This window comes from Colias eurytheme, chromosome 5, assembly GCF_061535395.1.
Source record: "Colias eurytheme isolate Ceu_HAF_F1 chromosome 5, ilColEury1 Martin Lab GWU primary, whole genome shotgun sequence".
Classification (NCBI taxonomy): Eukaryota; Metazoa; Arthropoda; class Insecta; order Lepidoptera; family Pieridae; genus Colias; species Colias eurytheme.
In genome coordinates this window covers 534,937-548,244 of record NC_142984.1, presented here as the reverse complement: position 1 = coordinate 548,244, position 13,308 = coordinate 534,937, and the positions used below count along the sequence as shown (strand labels likewise).

The 13,308-nt window shown below is 34.3% G+C and overlaps 2 protein-coding genes across 2 annotated transcripts in view; one reads left to right on the top strand and one right to left on the bottom strand.

Annotated features, from left to right (window-relative positions):
• Positions 1-4,244, top strand: part of Dad (Daughters against dpp) — a 27,925-nt gene extending 23,681 nt beyond the window's left edge. The window contains exon 5 of the mRNA XM_090101664.1: positions 1,890-4,244. Coding sequence (XP_089957790.1) covers positions 1,890-2,234 — 345 coding nt within the window. The 3' untranslated portion in view covers positions 2,235-4,244. The remainder of the gene's footprint in view (positions 1-1,889) is intronic.
• On the bottom strand, positions 4,244-13,308 carry LOC149908228 (putative transporter SVOPL). The gene is made up of 10 exons (XM_090101665.1): positions 13,143-13,308; positions 10,577-10,795; positions 8,471-8,633; positions 7,955-8,136; positions 7,235-7,419; positions 6,743-6,894; positions 6,107-6,325; positions 5,417-5,602; positions 4,879-5,006; positions 4,244-4,390 (listed from the first exon to the last, which is right to left on the bottom strand). The coding sequence occupies exons 1-10, from the start codon at positions 13,252-13,254 to the stop codon at positions 4,335-4,337; spliced, it is 1,602 nt and encodes a 533-aa protein (XP_089957791.1). The 5' UTR covers positions 13,255-13,308; the 3' UTR covers positions 4,244-4,334.

Sequence of the window (13,308 nt, the reverse complement as noted above, 5' to 3'; positions counted from 1 at the left end):
CTGATCAAACGGAACAGTGGCTTTCGCATGCTACTATACTTAGCCGTTATTATGTGTAGGTAACTATGAGGTTCTGATGTAGTTATTGGGTTTTATGTGCGTGTATTCTTTAGTCGAAGAAGAATTAATAGCAAAATTGCAGTCAAACTTCCTTAAATAAATATTAAATAGGTATTCACACAGAAATATGATTATAATTTAGCAACAGCTTAAAATAGTTCTTCCTGTCTAAGCCTATCTTAATCACAAAGGCAACAAAACCGTTGCAATTTTAATAGTATTGTTTGCTGGTCATACTTGGGCGGTAAAATTCGCACCGACATTTTTGGTTATGTGTACGTGCGGTGTAGCATGTGCAGTCGCTCTTTAAATATTTATCGAAGTATTCAATCATAATTGAATACCATATTATTATCTTAAAAATATGTGAAAATATTTTGTTGCTTATTTAAGAAATTACTACAAGAATTAATTAATAGTTATTTATAATTGGTACCATTATCACTAGATGGCGCTGTGTAAAATTTGAAAAGATTATTTCTTTGTAAGACAATATTTTTAAAGCTGTGACTACATAATATATACTTACTATTGAATTTTTCTTGAGATAGAAAACATGATGATGAATATATAATAATTGATCATCGTGACTAATAAACGTGTGATGAATTGAGAATTTAAAATTTTTCAGTCTCGTGATGTATCTTACTCATGAATCATGATGATGATATTTAGGTCTGCGTTAGTTCTTTTGTTCTTAATAGAATGATAGTTTTACACTTAGTCATGTTTTACTTATATTTGTTTCTCTAAATTTGACTTTTAACTCGACATTCCGAAGCAGTGGTAGTGTTTTGACCAGTTTTGACAGTAGTGTGTACCATGTAACCCGTAACCGATCAACCGAAAAGGACACGTTTTCATAATTAAAAATTTTAATAATACTATACTAGTAGACCGTAGTTTTTTTAAAGTTCTTTGAGTTAAAGTACTATAATATGTATTATATTCAGTATTTTTATTCTAACAGCAAATAAACAGAACCTATACATAATTAGTAAGTATTATCAGTCTGCCAAAAGAGCATTAGATAATAGATGCACTCGCTACGTTAATAATGACGTTGTTTATCGTAACGATGTAGATTGAACGATGACCCTAGATTATAAATATCGATTTATTTCGATCATCAGTACGGTGGGCCGATTCGCTTGCCCTTTCTGACGTCAGCGATTGAATAAACAAAAACTGCACGTGTATGTCGATTGCTATACAGTAGGTACCTATACATAATTAAAAATTTAATATTATTGAATGATTATTACAAAAACAAAAACGGTTGTAGTATTTTAGGTCACTTTGTATTATTACTAGAAATTAGATAGTAAATTGGTCTTTTTAATATATTTCGAATCGAATTTTGTCCGTTTTGTTTTTACAATAATTAATTGTTACTGGATTTATACTGGAGGTATATCACAATGATATAATATTCCTTTCAACAATTTGTGATCATAATTTTCACAGGTTGTTTATATAGAAAGCACGAGCATGGAAATAAATCTAAAATAATGAATAGGACAGCGAATATAAGATTGCAAATGTAATTGATTTGGCGCGGAGCGTGATAACCTCTAAACCAGAGATAGACGCATGCGCTTGCTATTTGCTAATATAGCTCTTAGTGTATACTGGTGATATTTTATATCCCTGTTTGACAATAATAATACCTTCAAAACTCAAAAATCTGTTAAATTTAATAAGAAAAATATGAAGATCGAAATTTAATCTTATAAAGAGTCTTATGTTCTGAAGTGACAAAATATAAACTTATAATCAGTTCACGAGTTTTTGTAACATCATACTAAATGACATTTCTATCTTTACAGGTGCGGAAAACTCGAGCGAAAATCGGTTTGGGCGTGACTTTATCCCTGGAGTCGGACGGCGTGTGGCTGTACAACCGCAGTCAGGAGCCAGTCTTCGTGAGCTCGCCAGCGCTGGACGCGGCGGCCGCTAAGGCCCTGCTCGTGTGGCGGGTCGCCCCCGGGCACTGCCTGTGCGTGTTCGACCCCGCGCGCCCCCCGCCCGCGGTCGCCCCGCCCCACGTGGGCCCCGTCGACCCCCGCTCCGTGCGCATCTCCTTCGCCAAGGGCTGGGGCCCCAAGTACTCCCGCCGTGACGTCACCGCCTGCCCCTGCTGGCTCGAAGTCCTCCTAGCTCCTCCGAGCTGACCCAAACAATAAGTGTACTGTGAACGGTGAACTGTGAAGTGATAGTGGAAAATAGTGACCGGACTATGCCTATTTTTCGTGACTGCATTTTTTTACCCAGTGGGTACGGTTGTTTATCTGGCAATATTTATTTTTACTGTACATAACGGTCCATTAGCTGTTTTTTTCTTTTTTTGTTATGTTGTATAGTTTTGTTCAACTCTGTCAAGTTGTATTTGGCAATTTGAATGTAGAGTCAAGCTTCAAATCAAATCTTTTGTGGTTATTTTAGACCATAATTTTATATTAGCCAATTATACGTCATATTTACTGTGAAATCTTTGCTATGGTTAAAAATTATATTTTAGCCAGATATTGTAAAACAATTTATGTTGTACTAATTTGTATAGAACTCTGCTTTAAACGCGAGACTGTATATAGAAATGTTATATGTACATTATATATATTTGTGATTATTTATAATTATATGCCTTATCTTAGTGAATAATTATTATTTAAGATTTAGTTACATCCTGCAGTTGTACCGTGAATTTAATTTTATTAAATTTGAAACTACACAGAATCGCGCAAAGTATCTAATAAAACAATTTACTTTTTTATGGCTTGCCATCCTTTTTTCCATCTGAAATTTAAGAAAAAGAAACAGATTTGACATTTGTGTAGTGTGGCAAAATTAAAAAAATATATTTTTATACATTGCTAACATCTATAGTCTGGGTCTTTTGGGTAAACATTATTGACATCGACTTATTTCCGTGGTACAGCTGCAGTAAAGTTTCATTTTTGTACAAACATATATAAAGTAATTTTGTATCGAGACGTGGATAAGGGCTGTGTGAAACGCATTTTTAAAAAGATAAATATCTCAATTTGTGGGAACAACTCAATCCCTAGATTACTAGTTTTTTTAAAAGATCTGTCATTGTTCATACAAAAATAGTGCAATCGAGTTTTTATAGATTATAATTATAACCATTAAACATTGTGCCTTGCGTTGTATTCAAATAATTATAATCCGAAATTTATATAGGGTAATACAGTCAATTTCACTGGCCTATAATAATAAGTATACATTAATTATATTATACAAAATAATTGTTTAAACTCGAATTTAAAGAGTGTGCGTAGACAGAGCAAGCAATTTGACAATAAGATATATTCTAGTCTATAACAGGCTTGCTTTGTCTATTTTGGTTAGTTATGGCCAGTCTATGGATAAGTATTTTTTTAATTGGAATAATGTCTTTGGTAAACTAAACATAATATTGATCTACAAACCTTATTTATTGAAAACATTTAAATATTATGTTGAATGATGATACTTTTGCATCACATTTTTTTTGTTTTATACATAGCTCCTTTATTTTAAAAGCTATGTCTGATTATGAATTTATAGACACTTGATTCTTTATTTGAAAAATTGGAATTGTATCACATGAATTAATAATTATTTATTTTTAATATATTGTAAAACAGCAAAGAGCAACAATTTTCCACAATGTAAGTGCCATTTTGAAACGCTTTTGAATGATAGGAGCTGATTTGTTTTTTATAATATAATAATTATATATAATGAAATGTGTAAATTATTGTTTCTTATTTGATATTTATGTATATAAACACCAGTTTAGTCATTACCTTAGACTGATCAAGCGCCTTAATAAAAACGTATTTTCTAACAATGTATAAAAGTTAAATAGAAATTAAAAGACAAACGATATTTCAAAATTGACATTGACAGATAACCTATACAGATAATGAAAGTGCGACTGGCTGTAAAATGCATAATGATCGAACTTAAAACAGGTCCATAATATAAATTGTTCTATATTGCAATGTACTTATTGTATATTATGTATACATTGTTGAAAATATGTAAAAGCTATATAAGTAAAATTGTAGATAGCGACTGTTCTCTATGATTCGCTGATTATTGTTAAGCGTGAGTCTGACTGAGATGGATGAGATTAGGATACGATAAATTATAAATAAAGAGAAGAATATTTTTAATTTTTGTACTTTTATTTCGTCACCTATTTACAAAGTTCACATATTACAAACCACATTACAAACATATTATCACAGTAATTGAACTTAGAATTACTCCAGTTTCTTCAGTGTCGTATTCGGTATGAAGAAACATGCGACTGCACAAGCTGAAATAAAAGAAAAACAATATTTAAAACATATTTAAAAAAATACATACAAATATTTATTTCGGCGGATTTATTGAGGACTGAAGGATATTTTTAAGGACTATACTACTGAAGGAAGTTAACTGATATGCAGTTAGGTTAAAGCTTCGATAAACCAATCTTTTTCATCGAAATAATAATTTGGCAAAAGTGACAGAATTTAGTTATGGGCTAATTTGAAATCGCATTCTAGATTAGGTATTTTAAATTAGATGACACTCATCAATCATCATCGTATGAACCTTCCATCCAACCAATAACCATCATATGAAAATTGAATGAACACAATCATTCTGAACTGCCATCTAGCGGCACATTTGAAAACTTGTAGGTTTACGTAGAATAAATTTTCATGAACTTATGTAAGCGTTGATTCATAGAACTTGACATTTCAAATTCTCTAAAGGTTATATAAATTTCTAATAGATGGCGCTATATTAAATATTCACCTGTTAAAACTGCAGATATAGTGAAGAACGGCGGTAAGCAGCCATAGTCTATAAGCGCGGGAAACGCGACCGTCCCTGATATGGTGCCCAACCTTCCACACATAAGGAATGTAGCCATCGCCATTACTCTGGAAAATATTTATTTATTTATTGTGACATGGAAAAAAAAACAATAAAACATTGACTACATGCGAGACGGTATCGTAATCATAAAATAATCAGTGCCGGCTCAGGTGCAACGCGAATGGAACACAGGCGCCAGATCGTTAAGGGCGCCAGAATGCATCGTAAATAGCAGAATTTGAAATCATAAGTTGTTTTAGTTTTTCGTTAAAACGCGTATTTCTCTAGTTTGCACTATGTAATTGTAACTACATGCTTTACAACAACACGGGAAAACACATTAAAATTTAGAAAGACTGTCAACCACCGCACGAGCCGAGCGAGCGTACGGCATTTGCCACATAAATAGGAAACTATCAATCCAAATAAACCCTCAGTCACAATATATCGAAAACCATAATCGACTATACACTACCTCAGCGACGTGGGGAACAAGTCCACAGTAATACTGGACAGCGAGGCGCCGCACAGCGAGGTGAGCGCGAGCGCTGACGTCACCAGCGCTACCACGGCGCCCGCGCTGCCGCCCAGGAACGGCAGACTCACTATCACAGCGGCGCTGAGCAGCCCGCATATCGCGGCTACTAGCTTCTTGCCGCAACTGGGAATTATATAACGTTTTCTACATTCACAATTAAACGGTTTCACTTATAGAATAGTTATACTTTACTGAAAAATAATGCATTTTGCCTGGCGAGAATTAAATTTCGAATCATATTGCTGCATGCTTGCATCCTAATATTATTTATTTATTTATTATACTAATATTATAAATGTGAAAGTAACTCTGTCTGTCTGTCTGTTACTCAATCACGCCTTAACTACTGAACCAATTTTCATGAAATTTGGTATGGAGATATTTTGATACCCGAGAAAGGATACTTTTTATCCCGGGAAAATGACGCAATCCCGGAAATCCCACGGGAACGGGAACTATGCGGGTTTTTCTTTGACTGCGCGGGTGAAGCCGCGGGCGGAAACCTAGTATTCTATAATATCATACTATGTGGTCATATTGGATCAAAATGAATCTAACTACTGCTTATAAAGTTGGTTGAAAATCGCTCATTCACAAAATAATCATAATCATCCAAAGAACATTTACCGATTTATCAACACGCTGCCAATGCTATACGTGAGCACTGAACCCGCGCCCACAACCGCGCTCTGCAAGTACGTGAGCATGTCGGTCTGTATCGGTTGGCACTCGCCGGGGTCCTCGGGGCTCGCGGGGCCCGGCACCAGCGCTGCGCAGAGCCCCGACGTGCCGCCAGCGCCTATCATCGCGGCTAGTTGGGGGTACCAGAGACGGAGCGTGTTGGAACTGTTGAATATTTGTTGTTTCAGAAACGGGCAATAAAAAAACAGTATCAAAAGACAATATGTAATAGGTAATATGACAATATGTAGAAACTCATTGAAATTTTAACATTGTAATATTTCTTACGATACCTAAAATCTATGAAAATTATGAAGAAAGAGATTTAAGCATTTTTGAGTGGACAAATTGTTTCTATGTGAGTAATAATGTATTTACAGTTTTAGTATTTCGCCAATTTTATTTTTCAACATTATTCATGCAAGTGGGATGTTTGTTTTTCTACAACAAATTTGAAGATATAAAATAATATTGTTACAGAAATAATCATAAATTTATACGATAATAATTAATTAATCTATAAGAACAATAAAATTGCACATCTAAGAACATTACTTACAATTAAAAATGAACATGGTTTACCCAAACATGCATCCGGCGTGAGTAGCACAAATGAGCAGCAAGTAGGCGCCATACGGGGCCCTAAATAAGGGCGCCATTTGGTCGCTGCCAGCTTTTAGGGCGGCGAAGCCCTTCGCTTGCTGTTCGCTCTTCTCTTCGACTAAAACCTTCACCTAGTTTTGCATAAAAAATAATAAGTTATAACAAGATGGAAGCAGGAAGATTTAATTTCAAACGCGGAAACTTTTCAAATCATTCTTTTTCAAATCAAGGAGATGTTGACCATGCACTTTATTTATTTATTTTAAGTGTGAGGTATTTATAATTATTTTAATTTAAAGTAGGTAATGGAGTCTTTTCTTGTGTCATATAAATAAATATTTCATTAATATATAGTGTTGTACATAAATTAACTGTAATGATAACTCGTACCGGGCTTTTAAAATACGTTTAAGTAGGTATGTTTTCTGCTTTTCTAATGATACCAAAAGATACAAAAACAAATCAACATACAGGATAGCTATCAGCGGATTTCCCCGTGTTCAACACATATATCTTCTTAAATATAGCAAGTGCCTCCTCATTCCTGCCCCTGGACATCAGGAACTTGGGGCTCTCAGGGAGGAAGAAGAAGGCCAGTCCAGTGAACAGAGGTACGAGGGCTGCAGCCAGAAGGAACAGGTTCCATACGTGGATTTCTGGAATATTTATTATTTACCTATATATATCTTAAAATAATTATACACTTAAGAACTATTCAGCTGCCATGCGTAAATGACCTCAAATATTTCAGATTTTTTATAACTGTACTTTCATAATCAAACTGTCCCGTGTGATTATGGAAGAAGAATGGAAAATTAAAAATTATGAATAAATTCTGCTAACAAAGTGATCACATGAAATAAGATTTAAAATATATTATAAAAATTCAAAATCTCGCTCTGTCTTTTTACATATTACATATTTTAATACAAATATTATGTGACTACATCTCATACTTTGTCAGGTATAGGTACCGATCAGTAAATCCTTACATATCTAAAAGAAAAATTGAAGTATCTACGATTTCTAAACATGTGTTCTACTTGCTTATACATAAGTAGTTTATTTCCGTGCTACCAACACATAAATATTTTCTTTAAATGCATTATTAAATTGTTTACTAACCAACAAACTTCCGTGTGACTAACTAAAACAATATTATGACAGTTATACAAATAAATAAAAACCCACCAATAGCACCCCCAAACAGCATGAAGTCCCAGTCGTGCGTGAGTATGCCCCACGCCAGCAGCGGCAGCGTGGTGTTCGCGATGGTGTAGAACAAGCTGGTCAGGAGGATCACGCGCGCGCGCAGTTCCGTGCGGTGCAGCTCGGCGAGGTAGGAGATTAGCACTGCGAACGGGCCGTTGAACCTGTGGCAGTAAAGTTATTGTTAAACACTTCTCTCTCTCTCTCTACAAAGGTGCAATATTTGTAACAAATTATAAGTAAATAACTCTGTTCTGGTTCTAAAATAAAACAAATTGGCTGATATTAATCGACATTAATATATCAAAGCTATTTATTAGGAGTAATGTTGTGGTAGAGTTCTCAGCTCGTTTCAGGAAGCAGGTAACGGTTTTATATTCATAACGCAATTCCGCTATGACAAATAATTCCTGTAAATTAGGCATATTATAAAAAAAAAAAATATATATAATTATTTATTCACATCACATAGAACTTATTACTAAAAATATTACTTACAGAAACCCGCTCGCAAAGCGCGTAACCAAAAGCATGGTGAAGTTTTGGCTCATGGCTGCCAACATCTCCACGACGCCAGAACATATGAACCCCCACACGAGGATCTTGCGCCGGCCCAGCGTGTCGGAGAGGAAGCCCCAGAGCATCGCTGAGGCTATCATACCTGTGACAACATAAAAAGATTACATCTTAACTATCTTCTAGAACATGCCATATCTAGAAACTCCCTGTTATCTATTATTCATTTTAATAAAGACTTAAGAACCATAAACCTGTTTTAGGTACCACGACAACGTTCATAAATCTAATGAATTATCGTCATTTTTTAAGTTATTTAGTGATATTTTTACAGTGCCCTATTGTATTATAAATGATGTTACAGAAGCGATATTCTTTCATATAGATAGGTATCCTAGAAACTATTAGTAGTGGTTTTCAATGTTGATTTATTCCAAATAATTTCTGCTTAATAAAAGAACTGTGTACAATAAAAATAGACTTCTATTACCTGTTCCAAGAGTAACATAAATGACATACTAGAGTAAAGAAATTGCTATAAATCAAAGAATTTATCAGGAAAATGAAAACCATAACATCAAACAAAGAAAAACAAACATGTTATAGTAAAATGTGTACGTAACTTCTTTATCGCTGTATGCATATAATGATTTCATAATTTATACGTATTAAGTGGACGATGGCTCTGTCGCTAAATAATTTACTTTAAAAACATGGAAATTGATGATGAAATCTCATCTTTTATCTATGTACTTGTCTTGCATCATTTTCGTTGTCTAGGGTAAAAGTGGGATAGATGCCCCACTTTTTGAAATAGCCTCATAATTTAAAAAACATGAATCTTATACGAACACTTTGTATGAATATAGCTAGGTTAATTATCTGTTTTGAATTACTATATATATTTTTAATCCTATCATTTATAGATAATGTGTAATAAATATTTTTGTAGAACACCTTTTTTGAGGATAGATGCCTACCTAGTTGGATAGTTGCCCCACCATGAAAATACTAAGGAGGATAGATGCCTGCAGAGTGGGATAGATGCCTGACATACTCTATAAACGCGAAATCTAATAAAATTAATATGATAAACCAGCAAATGTCAAGTTCACATAGTTGTTCTGTTGTCCAAGAATATACTTGCGCTCGCACTCCTTCTTTTCTTTTGTATTTTCGTGGCGTGGTTCTCCTACAATCAGTATAAGGGCAGATCATTAATAAGTAAGTAAACATAACAAAAAAAAAGCAAATTAAACGAGTAAAATCGGTTAACATAGAGAAAACCTCTGACGCAATCAGGTAAAAATATAAACAGTACCTGTGATTATCGATACTAACATGTACATATGTATTGAGGGATAGATGCCCTTAGAGGCCCCTAAGGGCATCTATCCCTCGAAAAAAAAGGGGCAACTATCCTTTTTGATAAGGATAGCTGCCCCAGTAGTTTTTTTATTAAATAAAAACAAAAGAGCCACTATTTTCACTTAGATTTGTACTTAATGAACCAGTGTATAGACATAATAAGAAATATAGTGAAATTTATTAATACTTATAAAGTTATGCAAAGGCAAATATCAACCTTTTTAAATTTTAACGTGTTCGTGAAGTTCGCCGCCGATATTATAACACGCACTAGCGAAACACGTCTTCAACAAACAACAGCTCATGCGTACACGAGGTGCGGGGTGATAGGAGCTCCTATTTAAATTATTAATTCGTAGTCAGGACTCTGGGAAGTGAGGTTTTTTGAAAATGGGGCATCTATCCTAGTGCGGCATCTATCCCACTTTTACCCTAAATGTATGATTCTAATAATACTATATGTTTTTAATTATGTATTTGGGAGTGGTAAAAACAAGCACGTTAATCTTCTCATATCATTATTTTTTCGCTTACTTGTAATTATGTTTTATACAGCCTATATATAAATTAAACAACGATGTAATTGTGCTCTAAAATAATGTAAATATTTATTTATACTAAGTTCGACGGAAATAAAGAAAGCAACAACTAAGCCAACTTCCCTCTAATCACTAAAAATATGACTACAAAATGGGACATAGTAATCACATCAAACCCTACCTCCATACGTGATGGCGTTAACCGTGCCCATGTCCAGCAGCTTCAGCCCCATATCGCACTGCGCCCTGGTGAAGATGTAGGAAGCCGCGCTGGTCACAGACACTGAGCTCCAGAACGCCGGGAAGGTGCACAGCATGAGGAACACGTGGAACCAGCCATAGCTGGTCGCTGCTATTGCCTCTTCGAAGTCGGAAGGTGCTGATAAATCACATGGCGGTTCTGAATATGTATAAAGTATAATCAATACATGATCAGCGGACTTCATCTCTTAATTTTTTTTTGTTTTTTCGTTTTATATTTGTATGTGTTGTAGCATCATGTTGTTATCCTACTAATATTAAAATGCGAAAATTTGTATGTTCCTTTGCTACTCCTTCACGCAAAAACTGCTGAACCGATTTTCATGAAATTCGGCACATACATAGAAGGTAACATGGATTAACAGTAGTTTTTAGGAACCATGCGGGTTTTCCTTTGACTACGGTGAAACTGCCGGCAATAATCTAGTAACATAATAAATGAAATGAACAGAACAATAATATTTATTTCAAACCTAAAGATCATCTCGGCAAAAGGTGCCACTGAAGGAATATTTATTTATGTTTTGTTATAGTTTATTATTTTTTAAAGCTCTTGGCTAGTCGTGTAGTACATAATTAATAATCTGACTTATTGATTTGTGAAGCTCTCATTACATAGTATAAAACAAAGTCACTTTCTCTACTACGCAACGGATGTTGATGCGGACGAATCAACATTTCAAAATTCTTCAATTATCCACTCAAATTATTGAGAGCTAGTTCATTTAATTTGGCTTTGCAAAAGGTATTATTTAATATTTATATCATATGTTCTAGCTATAGGTAATTAACATTCGCAAACAGTCAAATGATCGTAGCAAATGTATGAATTTACTATCAGTAAATAATGTGATGAAACATAAATAGAATAAATGTGTCACTTATATTATACAAAGTCACGTTGCATCATATTATTATTTATATTCAGACTGAATAAGGCCCGTGGCTGCGCTCGCTAAATAAATTGATTAAATTTTACGTAAAAGAGTAGTTTCGCAAAAAAATCGTTGTATAAAAACATCGCAACTTTTGTTAAGTCATCTATATTATATTGTTGTTCTTATGTTTTATTAAAAAAACGTGTTCCATGAAGATAGTGAATTTGATAATAGAAATAATGTTGAAATCAAAGACGAACTTTCAATATCGTTCGTAGCAATATCGTAGCCAACTTTATATTCAAGTATATAAGTGAAAGGAATAGCGCGCTCTACGAAGAGGTGCTAGAATATCTAATAGTGAAATATATTTCAAAATTTAACTTATTTTACTATGCAACAATGATATAAAAGAAATATTACCTAGGTACTCTACTTTCGTAGCTTCAAATATTGGTGTTAAATAACTATGTCCGCTAATAAGCTATAAAATGTGTACATACGTTTTGTAAGTCATAAGAGATTGGAATATACATATTTACTCTAATAAATAAACGTTTCTTCCTTTTTCAATACCAACATTTAAAAATATACCAATCGATATCCTCAACTTGTTACAGCAATATGTTTCTTTCAACCATCTTTTCAATTTTATAACATCTCCCCATACAATACGTAAATAAAAATATGATGTACGCCATTTATCTATTAAGATGACACTGATCACACTTGGCCACTCTCCAGCTTCCCAAGCAGACCGGAATGAAACGTTAGTCGTTAACCGCAGATAATAAAAGTGCAATAAGTCTGGGAATGTGGATAAAGAGACACATTAGGGTTAATACTAAATTGACAAGAAAATTATTTACGATCGCACGCGATTAGAGTTGATTATTGTTTGCTACTGAAGGTTTTAATGATCGGTTATTTTTGGATTTTTTTTAAAAAGGCACTAAATACGGAAAGAATAAACCTAAACTATGCACGCGGCCGTTACCAGTAGCTACGTAGCTCTCGTAAGACTTGCCACGCCACCAGTATACAATATTGACTTTAAAATAAAAACAAGTAATCACGGCGAAAATATACTTTTTAAAGTGAAACTTTTATTACATCGTCTCAAACTTTTTGGTCTGTGTAGCGCATGTCGCGTGTATCGCGGCTGCCGAGTAGGTATACCTACTCGGCAGCCGACCGTCACGCGACATGCGCTACACAAAGCAGTGTTCGGAACCGTTCGAACAGTTTCACTTTTACCGTGGTTTCATAAAACCACACAACATTTTTTTTTAATTTCTGTCATACTTCACTGAATAAACCCTACAAAATTTGAGAAACTATCTGTTCGCTTCTTGGTAATTAAAAAGTCACAAGATAAACAATGTTATTGAAAAGCTTATAAATTGAAAAAGCATTTGACCGGATTATGTCAGTAGATCAAAATTAATAGGTATGTATTACAATTATTTCACTAATGTGAGTCCGTTCTTTACTGACTAAAACAGCTTATTTAGGCCCTAATCCATGTACATTTCCCTAACCTTTTCTGCGTAGTTGAATAAAAACAAAAACGCATAAACAATATAATATACTAAAAAGTAACAGTACCTTGAGCCAATTTCTCCAAATTCGTAGACGACAATCCGGTCACCTTAAAGAGGTGATCATGGGGAATCTCCTCCTTCACCCTCCCGCCCTCCAGATCGGTTTTCGCCACCATTGTTAACACACTATAATAATTTTATCCATTCCTCTGCCTCAGGCATCGCTTGTA

Excerpts from the sequence above, each read along its gene's own strand:
- LOC149908228 (XM_090101665.1), bottom strand. The coding sequence starts at position 13,254 with ATGGTGGCGAAAACCGATCTGGAGGGCGGGAGGGTGAAGGAGGAGATT. Across the intron at positions 5,007-5,416 it reads TTGTTCCCCACGTCGCTGAG|AGTAATGGCGATGGCTACAT; the intron begins GTAGTGTATAGT and ends AATATTTTCCAG. Across the intron at positions 4,391-4,878 it reads TATATCTGCAGTTTTAACAG|CTTGTGCAGTCGCATGTTTC; the intron begins GTGAATATTTAA and ends CTTTTATTTCAG.